The 15081-nt window shown below is 38.2% G+C and overlaps 1 protein-coding gene across 3 annotated transcripts in view; it reads right to left on the reverse strand.

The window, feature by feature from the left end:
• cfap91 (cilia and flagella associated protein 91) overlaps nucleotides 1-14830 on the reverse strand; it is a 35669-nt gene extending 20839 nt beyond the window's left edge. The window contains exons 1-11 of one of the 3 annotated variants that reach the window (XM_055216345.2): nucleotides 14631-14830; nucleotides 14406-14482; nucleotides 13709-13866; nucleotides 11199-11276; nucleotides 10990-11046; nucleotides 10575-10759; nucleotides 7787-7964; nucleotides 7165-7322; nucleotides 2171-2347; nucleotides 1623-1756; nucleotides 1425-1538 (exon numbers count right to left, since the gene is read on the reverse strand). In XM_055216345.2, the coding sequence (XP_055072320.2) occupies nucleotides 1425-1538; nucleotides 1623-1756; nucleotides 2171-2347; nucleotides 7165-7322; nucleotides 7787-7964; nucleotides 10575-10759; nucleotides 10990-11046; nucleotides 11199-11276; nucleotides 13709-13866; nucleotides 14406-14482; nucleotides 14631-14718 (1404 nt within the window). In that variant the 5' untranslated portion in view covers nucleotides 14719-14830. The remainder of the gene's footprint in view (nucleotides 1-1424; nucleotides 1539-1622; nucleotides 1757-2170; nucleotides 2348-7164; nucleotides 7323-7786; nucleotides 7965-10574; nucleotides 10760-10989; nucleotides 11047-11198; nucleotides 11277-13708; nucleotides 13867-14405; nucleotides 14483-14630) is intronic. The other 2 variants (XM_055216346.2, XM_055216347.2) reach the window with 2 other exon arrangements.
• Nucleotides 14831-15081: the final 251 nt, after the last annotated feature.

Genomic DNA, 15081 nt, shown 5'->3' on the forward strand with positions numbered 1-15081 from the left:
TCTGTAATCATTTACACTCTGTGTGAGTTGTGTTTACCCTGTTAAACACAAAGATATTTGGATAAATGCTGGTAAGCACACAGTTGACGTTACCACGGTACCCACAGGGACTTTTACACTGTATTGTGAGTGTTTTTTAGTCCAGTTTTTTGTTTGCTTAAGGCATCTGATGAAGCATTTGGACTCGGAGGTTGACGTCAGACTTAACAAGTGGATCCATTTAAAGTCAGCTTTACTGCACTTTTTGTTGATTGCCTTAGTTTTAGCTGTTCACTTGGACACAAAGTAGTACATACAGACATTCAAACTGAATAAAGTGCACAGTAGGGACGTTTTGACTTGCAAACTGCATACACACCACCTTTAGGATATGTTTACACATAATTTCCCTTTGCTTAGAAAACAAACTGTTTTTCAATTGCTTGTCTGACAAATTTCACCTACACATGTCAACGCTATTAAAAACATCTATGTTTACACGGATCTGCAATAAGGAATAAAAACCAAGGGGCAACCTTCCAAACTTTCTGATAAAGCCAAGACTATATACCCCCATGCTAAAATGGACAACTTTACAGCAGAAAATAATATTTTGAAAAATATTACAAAAAGTGATTTGGGTTTTGCGTTTCATGACAACTGTAAGGGGGATACATTTTTTTGTAATTCATTAGTTTTAATTAGTTTTAAACTCATTAGAGTTAATTATATTAACTTTTTCCCCGCCATTGACGAGTTAACTCGTCAATTAAGAGAAAACGCTTCCCTGCCAATGACAAGTTTTTCTGGCAATCCGTATTTCCGCTATTATCCACCAGGTGGTGCTCTTACTCAACTTATAAAGCTCGGAACTAACCCAGAAGCTCAAAATTTGGTATTTTTGAAGAATCTTAAACGGGTCTGTTTCTCATTTGATATATTGTATGATTATATATTTAAAGAAGAACATTTTCCGGAAGGCATTAAACTTGTGTGAAAATCATAAGAAATGCTGACACTGGCTGGCAACTTTAAAAAAAAGTTTTTCTTCTGTTATCCGTGAGTGATGCACGATGACACATGGCCAAGATGGCGACTACAGGCTCCACCAACTATTTGCTTCAAAATAGCTCTTCACAAACCTATGGGTGACATCACGGACACTACCTCCATATTTTTTTACAGTCATTATAAAAACAGACCAGTAAATGGCAATGTAACTTTGTAAAGAAACACTACACGCCTGCCTACATACACATTCTTCAAGCAAAAAACACAAACAATCAAGACATCAAAGGCATCGAGTAATTTTGTTTAGCCAAACGATAAGGTAGGTTTAGTGATCTTGGGGTTTAAAGCATCAAAATTTTGTACCTTTAATAAACATTAATTTTGCCATATCTACTAAGGACCTAAATTATCTACAGCAGGAATGTGGGCTGTACCTCAGGGGGTCCATCCACCACAGGAGATGGGGGCCGCGGTACAGGCTTCTCCATCTTAAAGAGAAACCGCAAAGGCTTCTTTTCCTCCACCCACACCTCTTCCTCTTTCAAAGCCTAGTGGCAAAAGAGAGTTCAGAATCAATATCAGACACCTTTCACAGTCTGAATAAGTGTGAAAAGCACTCAGCAACTCATTACTTTGTGAATCTTCATGAGCTCCAGTTCTCTGCGGGCTGAGCGTGAGATGAAGCCTTTAGTCATTTTAGGTTTTGGCACTTCGATTTGAGGCTCCATGACAGATGAGGGGAGACCTGCCTCCAGCTCCAACAGACCTAAGAAACACAGAAATATCACTGCAGAACTGTGACAGAGTTATGTATACACAATAACAGTTGTTTTAGCCTAAACATAAATATAACTATTGCCATACTGTATTAAATAGATTATTTTTTAATAATATACATTGGTTTAAATAAAACAGTTAAAAAAGAAACAAAAATAGAAAAAATAAATAATGAATGAAAATGTTAAAAATAAAAAATAAAATAATCTTATATGATATCTGATTATTATAAATGTGCCTTTTTGCTTTGGTGGTGGTCTCCAATTACAACATAAGCATAATAAATGGATTTGCATGAAAAATATGCATGTATGAGGAGGAACACTTCAAATTTATAAAAATCTTACACAAGAAAACTGTGTAATGAATAGTAAAAACAGATCAGCTTATCTCAGTAGCAGACCTTGGTACGTGTTGAGAAAGTGACTCTTGACCACATTGGAATTTCGTTCAGGGAGCTGGCCAGTCCGAGACAGAGGAGCGTATGTCTGAGACCCATAATCGGAGTAATCCTTTATAATATCACGTCTCTCCAGTTTTCCCTCCACATTTTTTCTCTTTGACAACAGCTTCCGCATTGCTGTGAGAAACAGGAAAGACATGGCAAAAACTGTATTATTTAAAGCTAAAACATTTAATTTTAAAAGTCTAAGTACATTTACATATTTTTGCTTATTAAACAAATTATTAAGCTATTCATAGGTTGATTCCACGAAACGCTGTGGTGCTATCAAAACATTGTTCTGTTTGCCTGAACAAACACATTCGCTCAACCAGTGTGTGATGCCATCTGTTTCTTTAATTTATGACTGTAGGAGTATTCAGTAATACAAGAGAAAATTTATTTTTAGGTGACACAGTCGCAAAACTGATTTATTACACATAAATAACTGAACTTTTACAGTTTTTCTTGATTGCTTGTACACTATAACCAGTTTTGACACATGAATCAAATTTGTTGAACTCTACACAAAAATCCCTTAAAGAGGCCATGGCACAAGACTTTTTTAAGATGTCAAATAAATCTTTGGTGTCCCCAGAGCACATATGTGAAGTTTTAACTCAAAATACCATATAGATAATTTATTCATAAAATATGTCAAAATTGCCACTTTGTAGGTGTGTCCTTTAAAATGCAAATGAGCTGATGAAATTCAAACACTGATCACAATAATGGTGGTTTGTTGCAATTAAAACTCAATTGTGCTTTTCTCTGCACTAAATGGCAGTGCTGTGGTTGGATAGTGCTGATTAAGGGGCGGTTTTATTATAATAAGAGCTTCTTATGACATCATAAGGAGAGCCAAAGTTCAACTACCTATTTTTTCATGTGCTTGTAGAGAATTGTTTACCAAAACTAAGTTGATCTTTTTCACATTTTCTAGGTTGATAGAACCACTGGGGACCCAATAATAGCACTTAAACATGGAAAAAGTCTGATTTTCATGATATGCCCCATTTAATTACTTACTGCCTACAATATGTGGTCATTTTGTAAGTAATAACATTCAGTATTGTTCACTCAAGTCAGCACAGCTTAAGCACACAAGTACACGGGTGAAAACACTAATGCTGTGTCTGAAACCATTCACTTGTTTACCACTTTTTTGTTTCGTTTATAGCAAATATCATTTTTGTCCACTGTATAGTGAAGAAGTGAACAAAAATAAGTGCTTCAATATCAATACAAATGAAAACAACACAATTTTTTGCATTAATCTTAAACTTGTGGTCTTCTTCCTCCGCTTTGTTTTTTTAGTTTATAAAATATAAACTAAATAGGGATTTCTAAATAGGGATTAGGCATGGTGCCAGCGCAACTTGCTTATAAAGGGGATGAGAGCTGAGACTCTCATTGGTTTATTGCACATTACGCCCAAAACACACCTTACTCATTAGGAGAATAGGAACAACCCTTTTAGGCCGTGTGCTTGGCACATAAACCATTTTACCTGTCGTTAAATTAGCAAAAGTGGAATCGGACACACCCATTTAGACCATGCGCTTAGATCGTTAAAATAGGCCCCATATTGTGTTAAAATTGCACATAATGTGTTAAAATTAACACTATATAGGAGATAGGGAGCGGTTTCTGACACAGCACAAGAGTCAAAATTGATCACACACCTATCAGATCATGCAATTGATGGAAAAGAACCGAATCCGATCACTCAGTTTTGAAACAAGAGACATTAAAGAAAAGGCCAAGGAGGGAGTGGATGTGCTGGACGACGAGGGAAAGAAGGAGGTGGAGAAGGATGACAAAGTACTTTATCTCATGTAGACACAATACTTCAATAAAAATAATGCCATTAAGTTCATAATTGCATGTAAACGCTTTAATCGCATCTATACCACACTACATGAAATGCGCATGTGTTTTGTCATGCACCTTAAGCCCGAATTCATCATACGTCCATAAGAACGTGTTTGTCATTTAACGTAAGTAAATTAAAACAGTTGACAGTATATGCAAGTTTATCATTTGGGCTCTGCATTGGGCTATGTGTGGATAATCAGAAAATAAAAACTACATGTAAACAGGAGCAAAGAGGTTAGCTCCAGTCATGTAAACATCTTACCGCAATTAAGTCCTTACTCTGATTATTGTAAATAATCACATTATTGGTGTACATGTAAACGTAGTGATTGTAACACTACTGCAATAAAGACATGCATCAAATTGCCTCACATACAGATAGAGTTTCTTAAAAGCGATGTGTGACCATTACAGTAATCAGTACTTCTATTTTTGTAGGACACAGAGACGACCACCTGATGGAGGGAGGCTAAGGCTTTTGTCGGAGGAGCAAGAGAGAAAGCTTTTAAGCTTGGTTGTTGCCAACAGCGTAATCGGCCTGCGAGAGATTTAAAGTAGAGTGATTAAAGACAATCATCATTTTCGAGAAATAAATGCCATCAGCCTCTCCACAATTGATTGCAGACACGAAACATGCCTACCCATTTGAACGAAACTATGGCAGAGTTAAAGACCAACGTGTGGAATATGTTTAAGTATGAGTTTTTATATCATACAATGTATTGTGTACCTTTACAGTATAGCAGTTTATAATCTGCACAAAGGTACATATGATGGTTTGCCATTTGTGCTCTCTTGAACTGTGTTTAAAGGTTTTACTCCACTTTCTTAAAAATATTCCTGATAATTTACTCCATGAAATCCAAGATGTTTATGTTTTTTATTCAGTTAATAAGAAATAATTTTTTGGGGGGAAAACATTACAGGATTTTAGTGGACCTCAACAGTTTACAGTTTCAATGCAGTTTTTAAAGGCCTGTAAACAATCCCAACTGAGGCAAAAGGGTCTTATCTAGCAAAGCAATTGTAACCCCCCCAAAACAAACAAATAAATATGCACTCACCTAAAGGATTATTAGGAACACTTGTTCAATTTCTCATTAATGCAATTATCTAATCAACCAATCACGCAACAGTTGCTTCAATGCATTTAGGGGTGTGGTCCTGGTCAAGACAATGGCTGCGTCTGAAACAACATACTGTATAGTAGGTACTGAATAAGATGAAGTACCTAATTGCTTGGCGTTAAAACAGTAGGTACTGTTTAGTATGAACCCTGGTAGTATGAATGAGATTCAGACGTACTACATCCGCCATGTTGCTACATCACATGACATACGTCGTCATCACGTCATGTCATTTCAGCGCGAAAACAGCCGCATGCCTCTTCTTCTTCGTTGGATAACTCCTCTCCCGGGGCATCATGGGATAGTTAAGTGTCCATCGTATGCACAATGCAAAATCTAACCGGAAGTAGTAGGTCATCCGGGTTCGCAATCTGCTCAGTTACTGGGATTTTCACGCACAACCATTTCTAGGGTTTACAAGGAATGTTATGAAAAGGGAATAACATCTAGTATGCTGTAGTCCTGTGGGCGAAAAATGCCTTGTTGATGCTAGAGGTCAAAGGAGAATGGGCCGACTGATTCAAGCTGATAGAAGAGCAACTTTGACAGAAATAACCACTCGTTACAACCGAGGTATGCAGCAAAGCATTTGTGAAGCCACAACACCCACAACCTTGAGGCGGATGGGCTACAACAGCAGAAGACCCCACCGGGTACCACTCATCTCCACTACAAACAGGAAAAAGAAGCTACAATTGGCACGAGCTCACCAGATTTGGACAGTTGAAGACTGGAAAAATGTTGCCTGGTCTGATGAGTCTCGATTTCTGTTAAGACATTTAGATGGTAGAGTCAGAATTTGGCGTAAACAGAATGAGAACATGGATCCATCATGCCTTGTTACCACTGTGCAGGCTGCTGGTGGTGGTGTTATGTGTGGAGGATGTTTTCTTGGCACACTTTAGGGCCCTTAGTGCCAACTAAGCATCATTTAAATGCCACAACCTATCTGAGCATTGTTTCTGACCAAGTCCATCCCTTTATGACCACCATGTACCCATTCTCTGATGGCAACTTCCTGCGGGATAATGCACCATGTCACAAAGCTCATATAATTTCAAATTGGTTTCTTGAACATGACAATGAGTTCACTGTACTAAAATGGCCCTCACAGTCACCAGATCTCAACCCAATAGAGCATCTTTGGGATGTGGTGGAATGGATCTTCGTGCCCTGGAAATGCATCCCACAAATCTCCATCAACTGCAAGATGCTATCCTTTCAATATGGGCCAACATTTCTAAAGAATGCTTTCCGCACCTTGTTGAATCAATGCCACATAGAATTAAGGCAGTCTGAAGGCGAAAGGGGGTCACAGTATTAGTATCGTGTTCTTTAGGTGAGTGAACATATATTATATATAAATAGTTCTTCTTGACTGAACAAAGAAAGACATAAACATCTTGGATGAGGGTGAGTAAATTATGAGATTTTAATGACAGTGGAAAAATCCTTAAAGAGTAGTGATTTACTCTAATGTGTTTCAAGTGTTTTGAAGAGAATCTTTAAGAATGGCTGACCTGTTCCCCATGAAATTATCTTTGTTGATGAGGCTGGATTCAACTGGATTCAAAAGAAGGAGAATGGGAAAAAACATAATAGGATTTTTGGGGAATTGGCTGAGGTGTTTTAGATTTATGCTTACAGTTTTGAGAAAAAGAGGCATAGTTTCAAAAAACATGTTTAGGCAATCGAGAAAAACTGTAACACAAGATCTCATGTAAACACAAACAGTATGTTCAGAGACCTCTATCTATTCTAATCCTCAATAAGGAAAGGTTTTAGTAGATGATTTAGTGGATAATATGTATTCAGTTTTTTTTGTATGCTTGCATGTTATTAAAATCAACAGAATTAACAGTACACACAAATGTCACTTAGTCATTTTAAGTGCTACATAAAAGCAGCAGGGTACACTTATGATAAAAGGATATTTGACTGTGGTCTCACAAACAACATAGTCATTGTGTATCTTCTTCAGCTGAGCTTCCTTCTCTTTCTGATGCTGGGAAAAGCTTTGATCCAGTCGCTCCACTATAACATTCTCTTGCTTCTCCTGTCTCTGACGGAGGAGCTCTTTCAGCAGGGTCAGTCGCGCCTCTTGCATCCTTATACAACACATGCACAACAACAGTGAGAAAATATACGCGTGCCTTAAAGCAGTAAAACAGAAGTGCATCCGGACTTTATTATTGAAGTAGGAAAATAATAATTGCTAAAATAGTTCACCCAAAAATAAACCTTTTCGTTTATTATCTCTTTTCTGTTTTTCCAGGGAAACACAAAGGGGGATTTTTTGAGTAGTAATGATGAGAGATACAAAGTGAGTGAAAAAATACTGTACAGTATTTGACAGAAAGAAGGCTGTTTTTTACAAGATTACGGGAAATACATAAAAAATCCATCCAGGATTTGTGCAAGGATTATTTGATTTTGGTACATTAACATTGGGTGAGCCTTCACACACATCCCGTAAAGTCACACAGATTTTGTAATAACATAAGGGGGATGAGAACATAAGTAATAATGAATCTTCCTTTTTGGGTGAATCGTTTTTTTATGTACTGTTTACTTTTCTATCTCGTGCTCTCGGTAGGCCCACTCCTTCCGTTCCATCTCTTCCATCATCCTTCTCCTCTTTTCCAGTTGAGTGAGGTCATCCAGGGGGGGCAGAGTTTTCTCCCAGGCTCTCTTCATTCTTGCCCTCTCGATCATCTCCACTTCTGCTAGTCCTGCAGGCAGTCCACGACCTAAAGATAACCACTATTAGCCACTTTACATACTATACACAAGTATCAATACGTTGCTGTGGTAAATTTCACCCAATGCATTTCAAATCATGTCCCACCTTAATTCCTAACAGGGAATGATGTTCCCACTACAGCACAGTACAGCTGTGTGCTTGCAACATGTTGGCCAAGCATTTGCATCTGGGTTTCCCTTATGAAAATTAACCATGTTTTTACTACAAATAAAGCCATAAAAACATGGTTACTATAGTTAAACTACAGTTACCGCAAACTAACCATGTTTTTTTTTTGTAGTAAAATCACGGTTTTACAATTGTAAACAACACACCAGAAAAACATGGCTACAACATTTTTACTATAATAAAACCATGGTTCATTTTTTAAAAGGGTTGTTGGGTTTCTGTCCTTGAGTGTCAAGACCATCTAAACTGAGACCAAGTCAAAACAAAGACCAGGGTGTGTTCGGGTCAAGACAGGACCAAGGCAGGGCAAGACCAAGACTGGATCAGCACTTCTCAAATTTATCTGAAAGATCTACATAACCCTAAAAATAAAGACTCAATTCCCCAAGACAAGACTCAGAAGAAGACCATCAATTCTAACACTACAACATGAACATATACTCCGCAAATGCATGAACACAAACCCTAAACCTAACACATGCTAACCACACAAGCATGACGTTTATAGCCATTTACTTCAATAATAACAATAATGAGATGATAAAGTGGAAAGCTATAAAATTGTCATGACCTTTACAACAAATGAAAACTGTGTCCGAAATAGCCACCATACCCTTGTCTGTACCTTTATATAGTGCACTCTTTGAGGGGACAGCAATTTGTTGTGGTGCCAGAAATCATAGTGGAGCCCTTCAGCGTGCAAATTCACCCAATTTGTTGTCATTCACTACGTCAAGCCCTCTGTATTAGTGAAGTAATGTGGTGAGTAGTGAATGAGGGTATAGGGGCAATTTTAAACACATTCTTACAAAAATTAACCAAAGAAACCATAGTTACTGAAGTAAAACCATGGTTACCATAAAATAAACATGTGCTGCGTCCCAAACAGCATACTTCCATACTATATAGTAGGCAAAAAGCACTACTTCTCGTACTCTTTGCCTACTATATAGTATGTGAGTAGGCAGTTTAGGACACAGCAATGGTTTTAAAAAACCATAGTTACACCATGGTTACTGTAGTAAAACCATGGTTTTGCTGATAGTAATCAATACACCAAAAAATCATGGTTACTACATTTTTACCACAAAAAACATGATTTATTTTCGTAAGGGCAGCCTTGCACGTTGCTAGGCAATAGGGGAAATCAAAAAGCGAGGTGAGTTGTTTTCGGCAAACAGTAGGCAAAAAGTACTCGAATGACCTACTACGTCTGACAAGAATTTGAAGTGGAATTTGAAGTGTGCATTCATTGGACACTTTACTATCCTGTAAACCCCTGAGACAGAAGTCACCCAACAAAAAAGAAGAAAGGGAGGCGTCATCATATTCAAACTATCGGAAAACAGCCCTGAATGTAAATACATAAGGAACACATGAGGAAAATAAGCGCTTGTTTAACATTATTCAAATTAACAGCTTACTTGTTGTTGTGAATATGTATATCACAAGATGTATTATTAACCTTGTGGTGTTCATCACACTATCCAGGTTCATATTATATAAAACATACTGTTAATTGTCGATGAGTAGGTACTTCATCTAATACAATACGTATTGTCAAAGTATGCAATTTCGGATGCAGGGTTGGTATCAATTTCAGTGGAACGCTGCCCACTGTGCACTCTCATTGCCTCCCATAAGAGACGCGAATTGTGGTGTGGCTCCTAACCAGCTTGCGACTACCTTTAGATAACCTCTAGATCCCGGCTGCGTCCGAAAACTCTAAATTGCTGCCTTCTGTGGCAGCTTACCAAGGCAGTAAGGCATCAAAGCATGTCCAAATTCAATGTTAGGTTTACTTCCTGACTCCTGAGATACCTATGCGTGGGCGTACAATAAGAATGTGATTGGTCGAGCCTGGTCCAGTTCGAAAAAATAAAATGGCGGCCAAGGAAGGGACTGTAGCACAAATTTAGTGTAAATAAAGGTAGATTTTCACTTTTACACCTTTTAATTGCATTTCTAGCGAGAAATTAGTATTGTAGTTTTCAAATATGTGATTAGTTATCACAAAGGCGAACTCTGTTTATATTTCAAACACGCTGCCTTTGAAGTGTGTCCGAAAGTCTTTCTCTGAGCTGCCTTCATGCCTCTGAAGTCATTTCCTCATGAGGCAGCGCGGCAATGAGTCACTGCCTTGATTTTTCGGACGCAGCCCCCATCTGGCTGACTGCATATTAGTTACTAATTCCTCACCCATCCACTCTGGCAGATGTGCCGCCATAAATAAACTGAAAGTCTGTGCTCTGAAGTCTGAGACACGCTGAATAGCAATACAATAAAAATGAAATATGTCCTTATTTAAATATGCTCTGACTGTGTCATGCCACAGAGCAATTTCTTGTTCAAGGAAGACAAAACATATCTGAAAACACTCATACTGCAAGTAAGATAAATGTGATTATATTAAGTTTATGTTGTTTACCCCATGTGAGTGTGGCCAGGGTGAGCAGCTCAGGGGGAGCTGTACCAGGACGGAGTACATAGTCTGGTGTGTAAGGGTCTGTTTGCGTTTCACTCTCCCGGTAGTCAGTCTGAACTCCCACACTGCGCTGAAAAGGAGTGCGAGTGCATTTTTCTTCACCATCGGGAGAAGAGAAGAGGTCAGACCTGTGGGCGAAATAGGTGAGAGAGAGATAAATAGAGTGATATTAACAATAAAACAGCAAAATGTTTAAAAGACAACAACTGCGATGGTAGATGGGATTTTGCAATGCAAACACAGATGTCAATGATACTGGAAAGAATTCACTATTTAAAAGATCAAGGGTAGTGAATACAAAGGTAAGTTTGATAGCACAACATGGTTGTAATGTTGTGACAAAAATCTTAGCACTTACTTTGGCAATGCAAATACAACATTAGGAGGGATCTGCTGTGCAAAGGGAATCATGGGACTGACAGAAAGAAATAAGAATGAGAAAATTAAAAGAATTAAAATATGTATTATTTTGTACTTCTAAATACTCAGAATTATGTATCACTGTATTATTTTATTAATTCCAACTGTACAAGCTGCAGAAATCAAGTCTCTTTGTATGAATCTTACCGTCTGAAAAACTTCCAGCGGTCCGCACCTGTCACGTCATCAGCTTTTGGTCTATGCATCTGAACCCCTGACATAACTCTTTTACACAGACAAAAAGTATAAAAATGTTATTACATGTGAATACAGCATACAAACTAGCCCTGCATGATATTAGGGAGAAACTGACATTGCAGTATTTGGTTTTCCTGCAATGCATTTTGCAGTACAAGAAATACAGTATGAAAGCTCTGTTTGATAGGAATTAACCACAGGCCCGTATTTCTTATATAGCTCACAGAGAAAACTGTTATTTCTTTCTGGTGTCTGACACGGTTCTCATATAGGGTGCATCCCAATTTGAAGGCTGTGTCCTAAAAAAGGCTGTATTCGAATTCCAGTGACGTCACTGCCAGTGTTCGAATTATGTCAAAGATTATGGGCGTCCCCTAAGCAAGCCCCACAACCCGTTTTACCCCTCAAAATAAGTGTGAAATAATGGTTTGAGAATATTTTTTTAAAAGCCCCTAACTCTAAAGATTATTACAAATAATAATTAAAAGATTGTTACCATCGAGGTGAAAATAATTCACATGCAAACACATTGACTCATCTGTCAGTTCCTCCAGAAAAAAAGTGTGAGAGTTTACAATGTGAGAATTTCAGACAGAAATCTTTTGGATTAGTTTATTGCGAAAATCAGAAAAATCCTTCACAGCCTTGGCTATCCCAAGATTCAATGCACCCCTGTGACGACTGTTGTTAAATAAAAGTAGATACTTTGCAGCATACTTTGTCACTGTTGTACTCTTTTTTAAATGATGTTTTAGTGATGCGAATTAATATTATTGCTGCATTAATGTGCACGTTGAGTTTTACTTTTGTATATTTTTATACTTAAGTTGTTAAGTTTGATATATCTTTGAGTAGTTTACAGTAATTTGCATCAACACATCATATTTTCTAAAATAAGTCTGAAACGTGTTGTGTCCCACTGACAGGTGCGGTGGGCAAGAACAGCAGGTTACACAACTCCCTCTGTTGGCTAGACCATCTCATTTCAGTTTGCTTTATTGACTTAAAAGGCTCAGCCTTCAAAGCCCATGTCCTTCAAAGCATCCAATCTTCAGGCAACTTCTCTTCCTGATTTTGACTTGACACTCGAGTCTGCCCTTGGGTGCGTTCCACTCCAGTTTTAGACACGCACTCGCGAACTTCCCTAAACACTTCCCCTTGGGGGAATCCCTGTCACCATTTTGAAGTGCGTTCCACTTTGTCAAGTGGACGAGGGAAGTTTGTATGGACAGACCCTCGCTCCCTCGATTTTGACTGAGGGAGCAAGTCTACTTCATATGTACACTCCAGGCAGCTCCATATCCCACAATGCATCACAATTGTGACGTCACTTCAGCAACTCGCGTTTTGCGCATGGCTCCATGTGAACAAGGGCTTAGGGTGATCCATTTGAACCTACTTCAAGTGTTTCAGCAGTAGTGGGCACTCGTACAACGTAAGCAATTACGTACATCCGAGTGAACAAGACTGAGGGAAGTTAGCGAGGGAAGGTCATAAAAAAACGAACTGGAACGCAGGGCCAAAATACGACTCCAGTTGGCCCTCATGGACTCAAGTTAATGGTGCCTAAGGTCTGCACTACATGACGTCATCAAAGTGTGGACTCTGAGGAATCCACAAGTCCGAAGTGTGCCATTTGGGACAGGGCCAGTGTAACACATGCAAAGGCAGCTAAAACAATTCTCACCTGCCATTTTATTAAGTACACCTGTTCAATTGCTTGTAAACACAAATTGCTAATCAGTAAATCACATGGCAGTAACTCGAGGTGATGAAGACATCTTGCTGAAGTTCAAACCAAGCATCAGAATGGGGAAGAAAGAGGAGTTCCTTTACTTTGAACACGGCATGGTTGTTGGTGCTAGACAGACTGGTCTGAGCATTTCAAAAACTGCTTATCTACTGGGATTTTCATCCATTTCTATGATTTACAGAGAATGGTCCAAAAAACAGAAAATATCTAATGAGCGGCAGCTGTGTGAACGAAAATGCCTTGTTGAAGCCAAAACTGAGGCTACAATACGCACAGACTTACCAAAATTGGACAATAGAAGATTGGAAAAACGTTGCCTGGTCTGATGAGTCTTGATTTCAGCTGCAACAATTAGAATTTGGCGTAAACAACATGAAAGCATGGATCCATTCTGCCATGTATCAACGGTTCAGGCTGATGGTGGTGTTATCTTATTGGATATATATGCCACAAAAAGGCAGTTCTGAAGGTAAAGGCATACAACCCGGTACTAGCAAGGTGTACTTAATATAATGGCTGGTGAGTGCATATTGTTCTGGAGCACAATTGGTACAGTAGAGCATTGTGTTCATGGGTTTGATCCCCAGGGAAAACACATACTGATAAAAATGTGTACCTTCACTTGCTAAAATCATCTGCCAAATGTGTAAATGTAATGTAAAATGTAAAAAATGTAAACAAGCCATAGTGTCCTGAAGAAATTTACCCTGTCAGTTGCTGTAGGGCTTGCCTCCTCTGCTCAGCGTATCCTCTCCATTGCCGATCAATGAACGCAGGCACAGGGTCAGTGGTTTCAAGCCGTAAGGTATAAGAAGGATGATGTGGCAGATTACTAAACATGGAGTTAAACTCTGGGACCTTCCGCTGATAGAGACAAAACACAAGTTTTTAAGTCAAATTCTCCAAATTTCAAATTACACTTTTTGTCTTTAATGATTCACAAAGAATTTTTATTGTCATGATTAATCCACAATTTTCAGGCTACTACACAAAAGAAGAGGTAAATAATTGTGCAGGTACAGAACGAGATACAGAATGTCACTGAGATATTTGTATTGCCCTATTTCATATTTCATCTCTCTAATTATTCTGACCACGCTAAACAAACAGATTCATCCACAGTAATCAGTCAAGTGATCATAAATGATGAAATATAACTTTTTAGGAAAACGTGTTTTCGAAAGAGTGATAATAAAGAATACATCAAAGATACATAGGCCTGCTGGTACCAAATGATACACATTACGACCTTAATGGTACAGGACTGTTCCAGTGACAGCTTTGGACCATTTTTTTCTGACAGTACTTCCTTTCCCCCATCAAGAAATGTGTAGCCTAAATGTGTAGCCTAATTTACTGTGCTGATAATGATAATGCTTTAGTAATGTCTGATGCCACCTTACCACGCGATCCAATGAGGCGTGAGCTCTGAGGTTTTCCCTGGCGTGGTCCACTTCACCTGACAACGTACATACCGGATCTAGAAAAAATTGTTTATTGTTTTAATCCATATGTTCAATCATAAACGACAGTGTTTACATTATTTCATAATTAATGTATTTATATTCATATTTAGCACGACTGTTTGGATTATTAAAGCTGTGAAAGCGAATTCATACGCAACTCACCGTATAAGTAATCATATAACCTCTGTTGCCTGAAACCTCGGTTGCTGTCATTTTTCTTGAGATGTGTCTGTGTGACAGATACGCTCATATCTGCTTGTGGGTTTAAAAAGTTGATATTTAAGAGCTTTACTAAAGTTTACGAGAGCAAAGCAGTCCCGATAACACACAACAAACTAGGTTGAAGCCGTTGATGGGTTACCATGGAGATGGTAAACGTCATCAAGTCACGGTACAAACGCAGTTAGCCCACTAGGGGGCGGCCAACTCAAACCCAAAATTTACCCAAAGCAGTATCCTAATTATTTGAATAAATACTTGAATAAATACTGAATAAATGCCTTAATTAGCTTCTAGAAAAAAACTTTATATAAGTTAAACTATAGTGTAGATTTACTTAGTAATTTACTTATCTCTGAAATCTATTCTAGTTTTGACATCATTGTACATTAGA

This window comes from Misgurnus anguillicaudatus, chromosome 17 (genome assembly GCF_027580225.2).
Source record: "Misgurnus anguillicaudatus chromosome 17, ASM2758022v2, whole genome shotgun sequence".
NCBI classification, from domain to species: Eukaryota; Metazoa; Chordata; class Actinopteri; order Cypriniformes; family Cobitidae; genus Misgurnus; species Misgurnus anguillicaudatus.